General features: G+C 33.9%; 1 protein-coding gene and 1 long non-coding RNA gene across 2 annotated transcripts; both read left to right on the forward strand.

Annotated features, from left to right (window-relative positions):
• Positions 1 to 5,756: 5,756 nt before the first annotated feature.
• On the forward strand, positions 5,757 to 9,609 carry LOC130232843 (uncharacterized). The gene is made up of 4 exons (XR_008838135.1): positions 5,757 to 5,768; positions 5,981 to 6,061; positions 6,167 to 6,199; positions 9,597 to 9,609. It is a non-coding gene; the product is annotated as an uncharacterized LOC130232843 (long non-coding RNA).
• Positions 9,610 to 10,299: 690 nt separating this feature from the next.
• On the forward strand, positions 10,300 to 11,254 carry LOC130221371 (interferon-induced protein 44-like). The gene is made up of 4 exons (XM_056453818.1): positions 10,300 to 10,443; positions 10,531 to 10,700; positions 10,969 to 11,070; positions 11,163 to 11,254. Exons 2-4 carry the CDS (start codon positions 10,586 to 10,588, stop codon positions 11,252 to 11,254), a joined length of 309 nt encoding a protein of 102 aa, XP_056309793.1. The 5' UTR covers positions 10,300 to 10,443; positions 10,531 to 10,585.
• The last annotated feature ends 9,251 nt before the right edge of the window (positions 11,255 to 20,505 follow it).

A 20,505-nucleotide genomic window follows, 5' to 3' on the forward strand; every position in this document is an offset into this window, starting at 1 on the left:
GAAATTAATATATTTACGCAAAAGATTTCTTAAATGATTGTAGCATATCACTTCAGTTGTATCTTTACATAGATTTTTTTTTTCATTTTTTATTTATAATAGAATAATTGTATAATAGTAATTATACTCTAATTTATTATATTAAAATTATATATTTATCATTAGATATATTTATAAAAACATGGGGCGTGGCTTTGTTGTGGGGGGGTGGCTTCTGGATATGGGCGTAGCTTAAATTCTCACTCCGAGCTAAAGCCAAAAGTTGGCAGCCCTGTTAATAAAATGTGTGCATTTTATAACAGCCAAAAATAAATTACGAAATTGCGCTGAATTTTCTTACAACAATTTATAAGCACAGAACATAACTGAAATGTTTCAAGAGGATCCTAAAACGTGACAGACCTGGCTGTTCAGGTTATGATTATTTTGGCTAATAAAATACAAAAGACGAGAGAATCAGAATGTTAAAATAACCTCTCAAAGATCACCTACAACTTCACTGAGCAATAGCCATGGCACAGCAGTGTCAGCACGTTTTTAGGTCCCCTTGAAACATTTCCTTTGTGTTCCGAAGTTTTTGCAAGTGTTGTGAGGAAATGCAGCACATTTTGTGTGTATGCATTGTGAGCATTTGCAGCACATGTGCCGTCAAATGGATTAAGATTTTTTCTAAATTTGCTGGTGTTTTTATTGTAATTGCACGTGTTTTCTTAAATTGCAGCATGTTAAGCTCTCTCAGCCACCATAGAGATCTGGTGGCTGTGGAGGCCATTTGAGTACAGTGACATCCTTGTCATGTTCAAGAAACCAGTCGGAAATGATTTGTGTTTATGACATGGCAACAACCATGCCACATTCAAAATCACTTAAATCCACTTTCTTCCCCATTCTGATGCTCGGTTTGAACTTCAGCAGATCGTCTTGAGTATGTCAATATGCCTAAATGCATTGAGTTTCTGTCATGTGATTGGCTGATTAGAAATTTGCGTTAACAAGCAGTTGGACAGGTGTACCCAATAAAGTGGCCGGTGAGTGTACATGTTTACCTCAAGCTGCAGTCACACTGGGCTTTTCCTCCCATAGACTTCCATTCATACACACGCAAATGCGTCAGACCGGAAACGCAAGGTCATGCGTCAAGTTTCGCAGGTTGCTGCGGTGCAAAGTTAAAGCTTGGTGAACTCTGACCTGCGAAATCACATCACTTGACTGCGTGAGACCAATCGAGGATCAAAACAGGACCTCTCTGGACCGAAATTTAAAATATGGAGCAATCGCTGGCTTTTTTAATGTCTAATCATCTTGTTTAATCCCGCCCCTTTTCGCAGCGCCGTACGACAGAATTTCGCACGCACAAACTCCTGTTAGCTGCGGTCACACTGGGCTTTGTGTGCGCGAAATAAATCATAAATTAAATTAAATTATTCATTAAATCATCTGTTGCAATTTCCAAAGATATTTCACATATTCGATGTCTTTTAGACAGCAGCAAAAAGTTACTTTTTTATTGCCAAACAGTTGTGTTCATGGAGCTGTGTTATTTGATCATATTGCTGATTTAGGTGGGGGGAAAAGAGAAGAAATGGGACCACCACAATCAAAATATGAAAAAACGCATCCTCAGCCAAGTGGTCAGGTACAGTTATACAAATTTTAGTAATTAGTCTATTCTGTTGAAAAGTTAATGCCCCCCTTCTGTGTGTCACCTTCTTGAGAATCAAAGAATGTTTGTATCCTTTGCAATAGCTTGAGTTTTTGTATCCTGTCTTTTTACAGAGTAATAAGTTCAGTCCATCATTTACGGGCACAGATTGGTTTCATTGTTTTAGAAGACAGTACAATTAAAATAAAGAGCTCTGCATCCTCCTTTGCATATCATGTTTAGAAGACCATTAAAGGGCCCATAGGTTACCCCTTTTTTCATATTTAATATAAGTCTTTTGTGTCCCCAGAATCTGTCTGTAAAGTTTCAGCTCAAAACACCCATCAGAGTATTTATTATAGCTGTTTGAAGTGTCTGTATTATAGCTGAAAAAAAGTTGTTGCTGTTTTTTTGTACTGGGCCTTTAAGGCTAGTCCTCCCCGCCCACCGTTTCCACGTGCCTGTCAGCAATCGCCGCCCTCGGCTGCCTCAGGAAGCAGATATCACATAACGTTTGTGAGACACATACACACACACACACACACGTAGTGCAGACATACACACACACACACATAGCGCAGATACATACGCACACACACATAGCGCACACACACACACACACACACACACACACAGAGAGAGAGACAGCGCGTTAAGCTTTGTACTCGTTTTGCACACATATGTGACATGATACTGGTAATGTCCACTGCTGTATGGATATCTCTTATAATAATGTACAAAATAAACCTGATTTAACGTCCACAAACCACGATTGAAGCGTCTTCCTTTATAATTGTTCTGACACGCGGCTGTGCTGATTAAGTGCATCTGAAGTGAATCGCTATAATTCATTACACACATGCTCTGTTTTAAAACATTTTAAACTTGTGAAACTCACTCTTGATCAGGTTTGATGATGATTGATGATCCTAGCGAACTGAACACACCTTTTATTCCCGGTTGCTTTGCGCTCGTCCTCTCTTGATGATATGATTATACATGTGACTACCGAACATGTTAATGCGCGCAGCTGTCAATCAATATTGGTGGGCGGGGGGACCGCACTCCTACGTAAAGTTGTGGTCGATCTGAAAACCGCTCCAATTGGTCCACCGTTTTTATGTTGTTAAGTTTAAAAAAAAAAGCGGACTGGGTGTGTTTATATCACCCCAATATGACAGCTTATACACTATACTTACACACATTTCTGTCCAAACAGCTTGTGAAGTAGATTTTTCACCATAGGTGCCCTTTAATGTGTATAAGTATTTGATTCACTTTTGTTAGATTTTTTGATATAGACACATTTGATATATATATACAGACACTTTTGATATATATATATATATATATATATATATATATATATATATATATATATATATATATATATATATATATATATATATATATATATATATATATATATATATATATATATATGTACTACGTTTAATAGTGGTTTTAAATTATTAACTGATATGAATATTAATAGAAGGGTGACAAAAGAGCTGGGAGTCAATCACAGACTGGTGACCATGGTGAAAGTAAAACTAAATCACAAAGAGAACCAAAAAGAGGTGAGAAGACACATTTGAGTATAAGAACATCCTTTATTTAGAGCACACATACTGTAGAAATACATTCTGATTAAAATCCAGCTTTGATTATATGCTGCCATGTTTTTTTTTTTCCAGCAATGTCAACAAGCAGCTATGATTCTGGGTAAGAAACAGTGTGATCTTTGTAATTTAAGTTCTCAATTGCTTTTGTTGAGTTAAAGGTGTGTATGTAGTATTTGAAGAGAAAGACTCTATGGACAGAGTGAAACATGGAGTGTGATGGATACAGTGTAAAGCCTGTAAACTACTGTATTCTTGCTCCTGTTGGTTTCATCAGTCTTGCTGCAATTCTCAGTTCAACTAATAATAATAAAAAAATCAAAAAGAAGTTTAGCCTAACCCAAAAACGTAAGATAGCAGGATGATCTCTCTCTCTCTCTCTCTCTCTCTCTCTCTCTCTCTCTCTCTCTCTCTCTCTCTCTCGCTCTCCTCTCTCTCTCTCTCTCTCTCTCTCTCTCTCTCTCTCTCTCTCTCTCTCTCTCTCTCTCTCTCTCTCTCTCTCTCTCTCTCTCTATTAAATTCAAAAGCTTTATTGGCATGACTATAAAACAAATCACAATGTTGCCAAAGCAATAACAAAACACATAACACACATATAGATAAAAGAAATATACAATTGGGTCAAATATTTTCAGCCACAGTTTAATGGGTGGGTTAAATTTAAAACGTTTTTTTTTTAAATACAATAATCGTATGGAAGTAGCTAAAGAGATGGGATTGAATGATAATGGTTTTAACAAAGCAGTACCAATAGCAGCAGCACCACCACCATAGTTCTTTCCTTTAGGTTTAGTTGATTTGGATCTACTGAACAGTAGCCAGGATTATAGAAATATTGCTAATATGTCAGGAATAATAGAAGATAGAATCATGACAAAATATAAAGAATACACTGAAGTGTACAGGAATGGATACAGGAAGGACCAGTTTTGGTGTTTTTGTACCAAAATTAGGTATTTCAAGAAAGAAAAGATCAACAGATCACCTTGGAAGTTATACAGTACAGCTGATGGCTATAATTGCTGCTCTGTTCTACAATGAGTAAAGTGGCATGAAGAAAGTAATTATATATTCAGATTCCAGTTCAGCATTAAAGAACAGGCAGGATTGTATATGAAATTTTATTTTAACTTAAGAGAACAAATTTGATTATTGTGTTCATGTGGATTCCAGCATATATAGGAATTAAAGGGAAACAAAGTTGTAGATGTTTTAGCTAGAGGCATGTAAGCTAGACAGAATTCTGAAAATCCTATTTGGTAAATCAGAAGCAAAAATTACAGTAAAGAATAACATAATACAACAATGGCAATATAATTAACGGGTGGACATTATTATAGAATTCAGGTGAAAGTAGGAAATTGGAGGATAGGTAAAGGAAATAATAAAACAGAAGGCATAATAACATGATTGAGAATAGGACACCCTACATTTAATGGGGAAACATCCAACTGGCTTATGTGATCATTGACAAGAGGAGTAGTCGGTCAAACACGTATTAAGCTGGGGTCACACTTGACTTTTCTTCCATAGACTTCCATTCATACGCACGCGAATGCGTCAGACCGGAAACGCAGGGTCATGCGTCAAGTTTCGCATGTCGCTGCGGTGCAAAGTTCAAGCTTGGTGATCTCTGACCTGCAAAATCGCATCACTTGACTGCGTGAGACCAATCAAGGATCAAAACAGGACCTCTCTGGACAGAAATTAAAGCATGGACCAATCGCTCGCTTTTTAAATTTCTAATCATCTTGCTTAATCCCCCGCCCCTTTTCGCAGCGTTGCACGACAGAATTTCGCACACACAAAGCCCAGTGGGACCGTAGCTTTATGTCACTGTCAAAAACATTATAGAAAGAGAAATATTAAAAGAAATTATGAAGCATGGAATATTTTAAATCAGCATTAAAATTATACCTGGGGGTCAAAACTATTTAAGTTTGTTCAATTATCTAAGAAGAACTGGCATAATTATCAGAATTTAAAAGATGAAAGTGTTTTTTTTTTTTTTTTGTTATTTGGTAGGTAGTATTTGGACTCAGGCTCAGACGCCAGTATAGGTGGTGGTAATGCGCGAAGAAGCACACTTTGCTGACACTTGTTTTTCCTGTGAAACATCATAAAGCCTTTTTCTTGTTTTCCTGCTGAGTTTTGTTTTGTTTATGTGGTTTTTGCCACTTGCCCCGACTTTTTGAATGTATTCTGACTATGCTTTTAGATTATCCTCATTCTACTGTTTATATCTTTGTAATTTTAATTTTACTTATTTTTTATTACAAAAGATATGCTGTGTCAACAACTGAGCCACTATATGAGGAGAGTGATTTTGGTGAGAGACGTTCACAAAGCAGTTCTTCCTGGGAACGTCCTAACCTAGGTGATAAACTAAAACAACTTTCAGAGAAAGTAAATGTAACTTAAACAATTTCTGTTCAGTTGCTTAAATATTTGTATGTTTTGTTTTATTCCAGTATATCAACCGGATTTGCACAGTCTGAACTCAGGTACAAATTAATGTGATGTTAAAATTATTTTCAGTTATTGAAGCATTCTAATTTGCTTTATTTTGTTTATCTGTTGTGTTTTCATATAATTGAACCATAACAAGCTCTAATATAATCACAAAAAGTACAGAGTATATAATTTGATGCCCCATTTTAAAATACAAATGAAAATAACTATTTAAATTAAAAATTTGGATTTTTCTTGAACAAAGATTGTCACAAAGATATTCAGCAAAAAACACTACAATACCTGGATGATCACAGTCAATCACAGAAAACACGGCCAAACCAAGGTGAGCACACACCACACTCACTGATAGAAATAACTCTCCATTTGCTGTCCAGCTGAATAGTATGATGCCTACATAGCTGAATTTCATGATGTTTTATTTTCTTAGAATTGGAAAAACCATGAGAAAATTTGATTGGGGGTAAGTTCATTACAATAACGACACTTAGATACTTTTGTTTAATTTAATTCAGTTGAAATACATTTACAGTATTTTCTGCACAAACTTGGTATAGAGAGGATGAATGAAAGCCATGGTGAGTTCATTTACACGGTGATAGATTCACAAAACCAATAAAGTTTAGATATCTTTAATAGAGTAACTCAAACCAAACACACACACTGCCCACCATAAGCATGCCAGAAACCTTTTAAAGCCAGTCAGGCTTTTGAACTGCACTCAGTCGTACCTGTTACCTAGAAATTTTGTGCTAGTTTAAATAAGTAACATATTTTAGACAGTTTTATGTAGATTTATGTATCATTTTGTAATGCTTAAATAAAAAAATAAAAAAAACATAAAATATCTAACTCGTTGAGATCTACATGTAGTTGTTAGTTATCAGGGTAGTTTTAACGTGATTTTTAAAAACATTATTTTCAAGACATGAGAAAAACATTCTAAAAAATATATGTTTTTTTTAGGAATACAAAGTATTCTCAACTTTTTTCCAAAGTTAGAAAATGAAGAAAATATATTTCTCTTCAAAATGTTTTGCCAGTTGAGCACAGGCAACTAATTCAATGTAACCGTTATGAGCAGACCAAAAGTACAGAGAGAGAAAAACAGACAAAAGCAAACTGGAACAGAACTTTTCCTAGTGAAAATTTACATTTCTAATTACAATTAAATCAAAGAGTAAAATGTCCCCCAGATGAAGCTTCCATGGAAAGATTCCGAAAAAAGACATGATATAAAAAATTTAAAATACAACTACTGGGTTAAGTTCTTACTGTGATTTATTGCGTAAGAACTACCTCAGCCTCTGTATTTACCGTATAAGTTTTTTCTTTTAAACATTTTGAATAATGTTGGCAACCAAACGCTATTTTAAAATGTACAACTGTGGAGTCAAACTGTCTGGTTCCGAATCAATCTTGAAATGTCTTGTAAAATATGCTTGTCTTTAAGGAATGGTCACAGGTTAATATCCGATTTCCCCACAGTCCAAAGACATGCGCTATAGGTGAATTGGATAAGCTAAATTGGCCATAGCATATGTGTGTGATTGAGTGTGTATGGATGTTTCCCAGTGATGGGTTACAGCTGGAAGGGCATCCGCTGCGTAAACAGATGCTGGATAAGTTGGCAGTTTATTCCGCTGTGGCAACCCCAGATTAATAAGATTTAGCCGGAGCTGAGATTTAGCCGAAAAGAATGAATGAATGAATAAAACTGTCAAATGTTTTTATTCACCATGTTCAACAATGACTGATTTTTGGAAAATGATTTTGGCATTATATAATTTTTTTCTTATTCATATTGCATGGGAAATAGGGATGGGTGATTATATTATTGTTTGTAATATATGGTAAAATTTCCCATGATAAAAATGTTGACTAATTGTGATAATAACCTATAATAAGTCATTACAGCATATGATAGTTTTTTTTTTTTTGCATGTTTAAGCCTGTTCACAAAAATAGATTTTACCTTTACTCCAAGTTCACTGGACAACAGCAGTCGAGTATTTGAAATTATTCATTTTGTTTCTAGACATTTAATGACACTAAATGAAGAATAAATCATACTATTTTAGAGTATTCTAATAAGAAGCGTACTATTCACGTGATAAAGGCCAATTATAATTGTATTTAAATATTCTTTAAGCTTATATAAAACACCCAAAATGGCTTGAAGAACACAAATAATCCACATCCTTGTCACACTTTTGTGCATTACTTGACGCCCACAAAACATGCCTGTAACGATGAACATTTTACAGGCTGCACTTATTTATTTATTTATATGCATGCATGTTTGTATTTAGCCAGTGTTTGTATTATACTTTCATTTATTTTATATTGTAATCAATTTATTTTATTGTATTAATAGCTTTGTTCATAAATATTACAATACTTGTCTAGGAAAAATACTATACTTACTTTTTTGTAAACTCAAACTGCAGTTGTTATTCTGCGAAACCAAAACAACTTCCCTGCATTTTACCTCATTTAAGATTAAAGAAATGGGTCACAACCTCATTAAAGGAAATAAAAATGATAAAATGAAGAAAAAAACTGTACAATATTTTAAAAGCCTCAAACTTTCAGATTTGCACCTACATTTTAAAATGGATTTGCCATGTCTAACTACTCTGTCTATTTTTTTCTTTTATTTTATCATTTTATTACAGGATCCTACTCTTCCTACTCTTGTTCATTGTTAAACAAATTGCAAAACAACAAAAACTCCATGCGCAAAAAATTATGAACGGAAAATCCTTTAAAGGTACCCTTTGAAGTGACCAATTTTGAGCACTTCTGTTTGAAATGTAACATCAATATTACGGTCATTTTTGTTTTCACTCTGAAGCAATGGTTCTCAATTCTGGTCCTGAGGTCCCCCCAACTGCAACCAGTATGAATGAAACAGAATAACATTACAGTGTTTGCTTGAGGTCTTAACGTTCATGAAACCCTGTTATTTGCTTATTATTTTCTGCCAGAGATTTCTTATCCATAAGAAGACCCTGCTTCTTAATTGTTCATGACAGCACATGCTTTCCAATAACAAGACCTGCAAGCTGTAAGACCACTAATGGCACACAAGCAGTTCTGAAGGGTCATTTTTTTTGTGTTTGTTATTGTGGTGTATGAGTTTGGGTTTGTTGCATAGCTTTCTCGGCGATGCTGATAGGGCTAGACTGTGTTGTTAGCAAGCATTTTTGTTGGAAAGCTAAGAAGAATGTGGTATATGCACACAGACTCTTCATTTTCAGTAAGCCAACTCAAGCGCTTCCGGTGACCTGTCATGGCATTACACAACTGCTGATTTCATTGAAATCAATGATCTTTACTGCCTGACTGAAATACGATATAAAGTGGGTCTCAGACCGGACCAGAAGCACTGAAAGAGATTCCATTGTTCCACTCGTCTTGTCTTTAAACAAGGGAATTTATTTTACCCCAGTATTTTCAATGGAGTTTCTGCGCTCCCTGCAGGGTTGAAGACCTATTTTTAATAACATATATAAACAATAAGAAAATATTAGTTTTCTCTAAAGATATGGACCTTTTTGTCTCTCTTGTTATACTGAAATATTGTCAATAATCACCACAATTAATGGCAGATATTATAATTGTGATTGTGTATAACTTTAAGTCCATATCGCCCATCCCAATGGGAAAATGTGGTTTTTAAAGTATTTATTATCGAGCGTGAAAAGAAATTTGCCTTGTTTTTGACAGATTTATAAAATGTGGTAAATTTGATGTGTTATTTTTATTTTTTTGCCATGACATAGCCATAGAAGCTGAAATGGCAATAAACTCAAAATTCTCTCTCTCACTCTCTCTCTCTCTCTCTCTCTTGACAGACAGAAAAAAGAGTGATAAGACGCTTAGACCAATTTTCTCCAAGTATCCAGCGGTTACAAAAATCAAGATTCTGGTAGCTGGACAAGTTGGAGCTGGAAAATCCAGCTTTATTAACTCTGTAAATAGTGCCTTTCAAGGAGAGATTGCTTGTGATGCATTAGCTGATGCAACTACAGGTGGAAGTTTCACACAAAGGTGGGTTTTATGTAATTCCTATAATACACCCTCTTTTTGTGAATTAAATGAATGTCATGTACACTATGGGAGGGGAAAGTGTAATCATACACGTTCATGTCCTATGTTTGTTGGGTGTATTAGGAAGTCACTCCTGGATTTTCCTGTTGATGTTGCTGTAATGTTATTGTTAATGTTATATTGATCCAAAACAATGAGTTTTAAACTGTTTTAAAACCAGGATATTATCTATTTAATACTACAAGGCTGTTTAATGTTGGATTCTGATTGGCAAATGAACATAAAGTATATATATAAAAAATTAATTATATATATATATATATATATATATATATATATATATATATATATATATATATATATATATATATATATATATATATATATATATATATATATATATATAATATGTTGTTGAATCATCTTAGGTCAACTCTGATGAAAGGTCTGATCCATGTCAAATGCTGACAGTACAGTATATATATATGCTATGTCTTTACAGTTGGAAGCAATACCGCATCAGTAGTGCAAATGGAGATTTGCCTTTTTGAAATCTGTGACATCATGGGTTAGAACCTGAAATATTGTCTGGGTGTCATACAGCAGACAATTATCAGCACCATATATGGCTATGTAAATGATGGATATAAGGTGAATCATCTTAAAAATAATAATTTTGTTTTGAAAGTAAACGTTTGAATATGTTCAGTGTCTGAAATTCTACATTTCTCTCCTAGTTTTAAAGAAAAGAACCCTGTCTTTCATGAGGATGTAACATTACAAAAATCCATCTATGTCCGACAAGGCTTTCTGTCTGGTCTATGTCATAGATGCAAGTACTGTCCAATTCACAGATGACAGACTTATTGAGAAGTTGAGAATCATTCGTCATAAAATCAGCGAAGAAGGTAAACTTCAGATTTTTAAAATTGCTTGTTGACCAAAATATTCATATTACCAACTACTGTAGCTGTATGGTTTTGTAGTTAATGTATAGTATTTCTGCTGTTAAAATGAGTACACAGGCTAACTGATGTGAAATGTGAATTTTATTAAGGACGACTTGGATTTTGGAGTTAATTAAACTGCACATTTTAGAGGAGCAGGAACACTTAAGTTAATTTTTTTACAGAAACACATGCAATTAAATATGAAATCATTTTTGACATTTTGCAGGCATTCCTCAAGTGGTTGTCATGACCAAAGTGGATGAAGCGTGTTCGCTGGTCAGAGATGATTTGAGGGAAAATCTACACGAGCAAGAAGATCAAAGAGAAGGTAGATGATTTACCATCGTGCATGTTTAAATATATATAGTCGCTATTTATTGTTTTCATAATTTTATACATTTGCATTCTGTTCCTGTGCAGATGGAGTTTTGCAGTGGAAGTGTGGGGGTGCCATGAACCGTATCTTCCCAGTGAAGAACTACAGTGACGAAATGACACAGATGATGAGTTGATGTTCTGATTTTAAAGGCATTGATCAGATTGTGCAGTTGGGCTAATTCAAGACAAGAAGAGCCAAGTGAAAAAAAAAAGTATATGCAAAGTACAATAATAGGTACAATTGATCTCTACTTCAGTATAACTAATTGAATTTGTGGCATGCTATATGCTAATATACTTCAAGTCTGCAAAGTTGGGACAACTGATTATGTACTTAATGCACTTTAGTTGTATGAAAATACCCAGGTGGAAAGTGTATTTGAGTGCACTACAAAAAATTTTACTAAATAAAATCGAAACGAATATACACTATAAATATACTAATCAAATATAGATTTTTACTTAGTAGTTTTGTAGAATTGTGAAAGTATACTAAATACCACTGATTTTAGTAGTGTAATAGTTAAAACTGTCCCAGTGTGCGTCTTAAGTACACCTAAATTAAAACATTAATTACTACTACCCAAAATGTGCACTAAAATACATTTTCCATATATACACTTACATTGTTCTTAAAGCGCTCTATTTTCACGCACTGACTTTGTAGTGGGTATACTCAAAGTTAGTTTTTAGTATTTCTAAGATAATCTTAAGGTTGTCTGTGCACTTAACTGTGCTATCCTAGATTAAATATATGCAAATAAAAATATGTATCAAACACTTAAATTATTACAGCATATTAGAGTAAATCAGACATAAAAAAATCAACTGCATTACTATTGTTGATGTTCATTTTTTTCATGAAATGTTGGCAATTAATAAATTTCTTGCATCTGATAAAAATGTAATTATTGCCTATTAAAACTGTTAAAAGCTTCAGAAGTAGGTGATTAGAAACGTGCATGCATGTAATTACTTTTAAAGAATAGATTGTTAATAAGTAAATTAGGAATTTTTGTAATTGTACAGATCAGTTCAAGTTTATTTCAACAGCACTTTTAACAATAAACTGGACCAAACTTGTGTTGAACAAAGTATGAAGTGTGCAAAACATATCTGTGTGAGGGGCGTCACAAAGACAGTCTGCTATTAACAGTGACTACGTTTACATGGACACCAATAATTCGATTTTAATGTGATTAAGACAATACTCTGATTAAGAGTTAACCATGTAAACAGCGATTTTTAATTAATTTAATCAGATTAAGGTCCTAATCGAACTAAAGAGAAATCGAATTAAGACATGTGAATATGCTGATTTTAGTCGCATTATTGAAGTGCATTACAGACATGTAAACACTTTAATCAAACTATTACCGTCATGTAGGGCTTTTCGCCGTGTTTTGCGGCAGGATAGTCCACAAAGTGTGCTGGAAATCGTTCTCTTTGTGTTGTTTTCCAAGAATATTGACTGACTGGACTCAGCAGCTGAAAGAAGGTTCTGTACCATTACTATTATCTTGTATACAACTGGACAACCTAAAATAAATAGAAAACTTTGGGGTAACACTTTATTTTGATGGTCCATTTGAGTATTAGTAGACTGTCTGGTTAATATCTGTTGATACTGCTCCTTCAAAAGACATTTAACTGACTATAAGAAACTTTGCAAGAACATGTCAACTTACACTAACCCTAACCCCAACCTAACAGTCTACATAGCTTATAATCTAATGAGAATTAGTTGGCAAGTAGAGACAATGTAACTTAAATTCAACAAACGGATCATTAAAATAAAGTGTGACCAATTTTGGGATTGTAAATGAAGATGTTTAGAATAAAATTCTTAATTTGTGATAAGAGTCTGGAGCTAGATCAAAAATAGTGAGTAGAAAATGTTCTATCAATGTGTATTGATTAAAACATCAAGCGAGCAATAAACTGGCCATATGAGCATACAATATTTGTGTAAATTCAATTATCTGACTTGTTTCTCAATCTCATGTCAAAGAGATGCCAAACACTGATCATGACCTTTGTGTGGAGCTCATCAGAATAGAGGAGCAGCTTGTGGCTTATATACAGGTGCATGTAGATTATTTTATATTCTTAAATTGTGTCAGATTTAGCATGCAAAACCTTTGGTGTCAATTTGGTGTCACATGAACCCCCTGGAGGTGACAGTGAAAATATCTGTTCCATATTTACTAGCAACTTTGTACCTTTAGGTTAGTTGTCTTTTTTTATCCGTGTTTTTTCAGTCCGTGTCTCTTTGACTATTTTTACAGGTCGTCAACACCACTTCTGACACCATGTATCAGACGGTTATTTTTAGTTACTGTATGTTTCGTGTGAAACATCGACACAGGTTCAGCTCTATATGAACACACTCTTCTTTATTCCACCTTCACAGTACATCAACACATCCCATATAAGACTATAGTGCCCTCTATTGTTCATTGGGTGCCATTAAACATGTGTGCCTAGCATGTGCACTTCATTGCTACTCGCATACGGAGTTATTTTTGTCTTTATTCAATCAAAAATATGTGGTTAACGGAAAATATGCATAGCATTAAAAAAAAGATTGCAAATAAAAAAGAAGTTTAATAAAAAAAAAATTATGACACCAATTTAAAATTATTTCTAATGTAATAGAAAATAAACTATAGTCCTATTATGCATTACCACAATTTTCTCTCTTATCTGCTGTCATTTACTGCACATCTAGCGAGTTGAAAAGTTTGAACCCATGTATGCTGGAGTTCATTTTGTGTCTTTATTATTCAAACAAACATACAGTATGTAGTTTATGACCAAAACTAGAGACATTGTAATAAGAAACTAAAAGATTTTAAATAACAAAAAAAAAAAAAAAAACATTTAATAAAAAAATGTTTTTGATCAAAAAAAAAAAAAAGCATTGCAAAAAAATAAACTATTGCCATTTATCCAGTTACCACCACATTTTTCATTATGCGGACACAAATAAAATATTTCAGAAATACTTGTGTATAATTTTAGTGGTTAGACTACTTACAAACCCTAACAAACTGTAACATGAATGCTCTTGCATCTGAAGGAGTTAAAACTTATGTTTAATGTAAATTCTTTCTGAACAATTGCATTATCTTACCAAAATGCACAGATTTAAATATATCTGATACATGGCAGCTGACTTCACGTTTTTTCTTTAGATGGAGCAGTGCTCTGAACGTTTGGGTATCACAGTGAGCCACGTCTTCCCTGTGAAATGCTACCATGAGGAAATTGATACACAAGAGGATATCAATGTTCTGATTCTGAGGGCAGTTACTCATATTGTGCAAGTGGCAAATGATGCTTTGACAATGAAAAAAACAAATGCAGAATGAAACCCACCATTGAGACATAAGTGCTTCCTCTTGCATATTCATTTAAATCTAGACTTTTAGATTTAGGGTTTCTGTTTTTAAACTTTGCATGCAAATCATTCTTTTTCTTGTGGAGATTTGTATTGATGCCATAATGAGAAGCAGGAAAGTCAGTTAAATAGACAACTACATAGTGAAGCAAACAAGTTGTGTATGTTAATACTGAATATGATTGTATGTACTGCTTTAACTGTGCATTTTATACTAATGCTCATTTAAGTTTGCGCATTGAATGTTCTGACAGAAATCAGGCTAAGAAAATAACGCATATTATTATTAATAATAATAAATAGTTATAACAAATATTTCCTGAGCTGTACAGCAAAATAACACGTGACCTTGAAATGTAGATGTAATGGATCTCTGTCATGTCACGAAAATAAATTAAATGCAATACTTTAAAAAACTTGAAAGTTGTATGTTTGATGTTATACTATTTTTACTCAGATAGAAGAGATTCACAAACATCCCAAGATTACAGCCTCTCTTGTCCTGCTATTTATATTGTGCAAAAACACACAACAAAAATCTTTCACATAAACTACAATACTACTTTTTTTAATAAGTGATTAAAATTAAGCACAACACACGCACGCACGCACGCACACACACCTCCCCCCCCCTCCTTCCCCCCCCACACACACACACAACAATAAACAAAGTAGCAGCATGTCTGAACTTGGCTTAAACCACGTAACAGTTACGGTCAGCTCATAATGGAATATTACTTTCACTTTCCATTTACTAGAAATAAGCAGAGCATGAGAACAGGTCATAAGAGGTAGAAATACAGTGAGTACTGAATGTATTCAGACCCTCTTAAATGTTCACTCTGTTATATTGCAGCCATTTTCTAAAATCATTCAGTTCATTTTTTTCCTCACTAATGTACACACAGCACACCACATTGTCAGAAAAACACAAGATTTTGGACATTTTTGCTGATTAAAAAGACTTATCTTAAATCTGGAAAAGGGGTTACCTATGTGCCCTTTAAGTTTAGGTTTAATTAACTTAAGTTTCATTTAACTTAATTAAAATAAACATATTTTAAACTTAAAACTTGATTTATATAAACTTAATTAACTTAAGTTAGGTTTTACTTTAATTGCTCAAGATCTCAGCAGAGGATCATTAAACATCTCCACAAACAGCAGCAGCTTGACTTATTAAAACCTTTGAAGTCTTCTGTCACTTGTACAAAAGCTTTTAATCATTTTATTTTTTCACCACGATTGAGGTCAGCGTCTGCTTAGCTTGGGCTCTTCAACTTGCTATAATTAATTGCATGTTACTTGCATTACTTTATAGCATGGTACGCCAAAGAAAAGAAAGATCAGTCAGATGAAACTGCTTATGACGTCAAAACCACTCACAGTTTTGAACTCATTGAATACTCTCGTTAGTTTTATATGAAAAAAGAATAAGTATGTGAATGAATTAATAGAGCAGCTTTTCTTTTTTTATAGCAACCCTGGTTGAGGGTTTAAGACTCACCGTGCTCAGCATAATTGAGTACACCTCACTTTGAAAATGAATCTTTTTATCCATTCTCAGTGAATATAGGAAATGTATTTTTGTGACATTTAAACAGAACAGATTTATATTAAACAGATATATTTATTAAAATAATATTTTAGTCATTAACATATTTAGAAATGAAAGATAATACATTTAAATTCAGCTAAATATTGAAAAAAAAAGACAACCTACAAATTTCAACTAAATTTTCTATTTTTTTTATTTTTCCTGTTTTTTAAATTTGTATTTAATATTTTTCTATAAGATATAAATTTAGGTGTACTAGTTTTTGGGCCATTATCATAAGTGATTTTTGTTAATAAGCTCCAGATTTGGCTTCAGTACTGACTAATCTAATGTATATGCACAAATATAATTATTGTATAGCTTTCTATTAAAAATATGAATTTAAAAGCTAGATTTGTGAGGGGTGTACTTATGTATGCTGAGCTCTGTAAGATAGCAGGTATTACATTATCTGTAATAATTAACCATGTACAATTCATCTTTGCTTTCCTATTCATCGCAGCCAGAGATGCATTAAGATGAAAGGGTAAAGGATCAATAGCTCAACTAAAGCAGCCTCTGATCACCACAATGGTCGGTCAGATTAAACATCTTAAAATAACTTCTGTTAATTATTACATTTTTTGTCGATATGACAGAATGAAGTCAAAACTTTAATCAGTGAAGCTGGTAATGCTGTTTATGAGTGGTTTAATCCCATGTTTTAATTTAGTTGCTTTGGTGTAAGGCTGTGGCTGTATGGATTTATGCTTGTTCGTTTCCTCAGTCATTGTGCACAGCAGAGGTTAATCAACAGTTTCATTTACTGTTAAATCACAGTCTTTCTCAGTGTAATTAGTAGTATATTAGGCTAATGGTTTGTTAATACCATAAATTGTTATTTATTTATTTATTTATTTATTTATTTTATTTATTTATTTTTCTACGTGTTTCACAAAGAGGCATAATTTTCATTACAGTAATGCATACAAGACTTGATACCTAGTGGTACCCTTTAAGAAAAGGGAAGGCTCTGACTTGTTATAATTGAGGATAGATTTACACTTTTAATAATATTGTGTAACTGATTTGATCTTTTATTTTGTTAGCATGCACTTTCATGGAGTGGAGGGGCAGCGTGTGCAATTTAAAGAGTTTAGTTTCACTTCATATTTAAGTCTCTTTCAGTTTCCATTTACTGTAAATTCACTCAGATCTTGTAAGCAATTATAATGTCAACAGAGGGTAACGACTGATTGGATTAGGTTTGTGGCTAATTCGATGCTGATCATCGTGAAGATTCCTTCGTTAGATTCTGAAGTTTCATCTCAATATTTCTCTCTGGAATCCAGAGTCACTGAAATGATCCTGGATAATAGGAGAAATAATAACAACCACAACAACTATTTTTCATTCATTCATCCATACATTTCTTTTGGCTCTATTAATCTGAAGCTGCCAGCGGTGGTCTGAATCTCCCTCCTCCTGTTTCAGTCTGCTCTAACAAAATAATCGGATTGGTTGTTTTAATGAAAATGTTTGGGTTTGTTTTGAGAGATTCAGCAAGTTTTCCTTAAATTGCACATAAAAACAAACCTCATGTTTTGTTGCAAAACAGTATTAAAAAAGAAGCATTAGCACATCATATAACTATCCGTTGTACTTTTTACTTTACCATTACCATTTTGCAGTATCTCTTATTTCCCAAAGTTATATCTGTTAAAGAGATAACACTTATCTTCATGATGTACAATTCATTTATGGAAAGAGCTTAATTGCTCTAAAATTCTGACCATACATGAACCTGAGTGTATTCAAAGTTCAGCAGAAGTGCAATGTAAAGGGAAATGTTAAGGCCTTGGCTTATATCACGTTCAGATTTCATCCACAATAAATGCAGCCAGATCTTGTAACCCTATAAGAACAGCTTGCAGCCATTGCAGTTTTTATCCTAAATATCATAATTTTTCAATGTGACAACAGGATTTGAGGGAAATTAATTTGTGATATCTGTGGAAAATTTACAGTACATACATATATTAATTATATCTCTTACTGCGTCATAAACTGTTATTTTCCAGCCATAAAATATTAATTGTCTGTATTAATAATGTAATACCAACAATTACTACCAGAAATGTAGGATAACTTTTGCGAAGGTGCTTTCTTTTTTTCATAGCATACTTCACATAATGACTAAAAGTAGAAAAGTAAAGATGTGGTCCCATTACATGTGTTTTAGTGTTTAATTATTGCCATTGACTTGTTGTATAATCACTCTTTTGAGTGCATCAGCAAGTTTCAGATTGAATTGATTAAAACACCACCTTTACACCAACTTAAAAAGCTTTCATTTTTTACTTTTCTGCTTTTAGAATATTTATTCATTAACGAGAGGCTGGGTTACAAAAGCACCAAATGAACTCAGAAACATTAATAAGTAACATATCACTCTCTCTCTCCCTCCCTCTGGGTGACTTTGTATTTATTACATTATAGGAACCAAATCTTCCCAACAGTATAGCAATAGAGAAAGACAAGTCATTAAAAAGTGAAAAACTGTTAAAAAGATCGGTTAAATTTATGGAAAATACCACCACCTGCGGTTGACAGATTTTTTTCTGTAAAAAATAATACTGTAAAATAAATAAATAAATGTAATAAATTTATGGAACTGTTTAAATTGATGTAAAATAGCTGTATTTCATTAAGTGAAGTTTATTTAAACAAATTTCGAGAGGATCACGTGCTTATGATTGTTCACAGCTGTTCCAACTTTAGCTCATGACTAATTATCCTATCAGACGATCCTTAACTCACTATAAATAACCAGACTTTTCTCATCCAAATATCTTCATCTTGAAGTACCCCCCCCCACCCCCCACCCAACCCTACTTTCCCTCCTTTCAAATGGGCGACACGGTGGCCAGTGATTAGCGCTGTTGCCTCACAGCAAGACTGCCCCTGGTTTAATTCCTTTCCAAACCAGGCGACATTTCTGTGTGGAGTTTTGCTCGTTCTTCCCATGCTCGCGTGGGTTTTCCCCGGGTCCTCAGGTTTCGTCCCACAGTTCAAAAACAAGCCCCCTGAACAAATAATCCAAAATATTTTAGCCAAGCTCCGAGTACACCTTCTCAGCATCCATATCTGACACTTAGCTACACTAAGCAGGACAGGGAGTCATCGAGATCTACCTGAGCTCAAACTCCCCTCTCGCCCTGCAACAGGAGGGAGCCCAGGGCTCGAGGATCTTATAAGCTCAGGGCTCTCTCCCGGGACAGCACGCCAAACAAGCTTTATTATCAATCATCAGCTAAGTGTAAACTCTTAAACTAATACAATGTTAATTTACAAACATTTATGTTACCTCAATTTATAGTGTCTTAGTAATGTCAGCATATTGGTATTAAGAACTGCAGTATTATAGATCAGGTCACAAAGAAAAATAAAAAAAATACAAAGTCATTAAATGCATACATGTGTTCATGTGATTGCAATTATAGCAAACATATTTCCACGGTGTTAGTAACTAGACAGTTACATTTAAATAAAAGAAAATGCAGCATAACATAAGATATTCCCAGTTCATCTTGGACTTGCACACAGATGCTACTAAACAGCATTATGGTGACACACAATGATTTTACAGTATAATGCTTTTTTTTTTACAGTTGACATTCGTAAATTCACTTTACAGAATATTTCTGTTAAAAAATACATTTCATAGTGTGTATTTTTCATTAAACACATTTAACCCCTTAAATCGCAGAGCAAAATCCTCACTAGGGACCTCACTACAGAGGGTTGGACACTAAAGTCGCGGTCACACTGCACTTTTCTTCCCATAGACTTCCATTCATATGCATGTAAATGCAGAAGACCCGAAACACAAGCTCATGCGACAAGTTTCGCAGTTCGCTGCATTGGACAGTTCAAGCTTGGTGAACTCTGACCTGCGAAATCACATCATGTGATTGCGAGAGACCAATCTATGATCAAAACATGACCTCTCTGGACAGAAATTTTAAATATGGATCAATCACTTGCTATTTTTAATGTCTAATCATCTTGTTTAATCGCGCTCCTTTTTGCAGCACCGTGCGACAGAATTTTGCAAGCTTAAACTCTAGTGTGAGGGCAGCTTGAGGCAGTGATGAAGTTAATGAGATAATTAAATGTCTAATTAAAGGAAGAATAAGAATTATTGATGAACAACTGTTAAGAAGCAGCACAATTACAGCCAAAACCAAAAATAATGTATATCTAAAATTTGTATTATTTGGTTGCCGTACTTAATTGATTATGTTCATGTGCCAACCGGCTACAGTATAAGGTGAAAGGCAAATAAGGAAGAGCATTAAGCTACATATTTAGTTGCCAATGCAGGTTGGGGAATTATGCACTGTAATGCCACTCAGCATACATTGTGCATGATAAATCATGTA

The sequence above is a fragment of the Danio aesculapii genome, chromosome 1 (genome assembly GCF_903798145.1).
Source record: "Danio aesculapii chromosome 1, fDanAes4.1, whole genome shotgun sequence".
Taxonomy (NCBI): domain Eukaryota; kingdom Metazoa; phylum Chordata; class Actinopteri; order Cypriniformes; family Danionidae; genus Danio; species Danio aesculapii.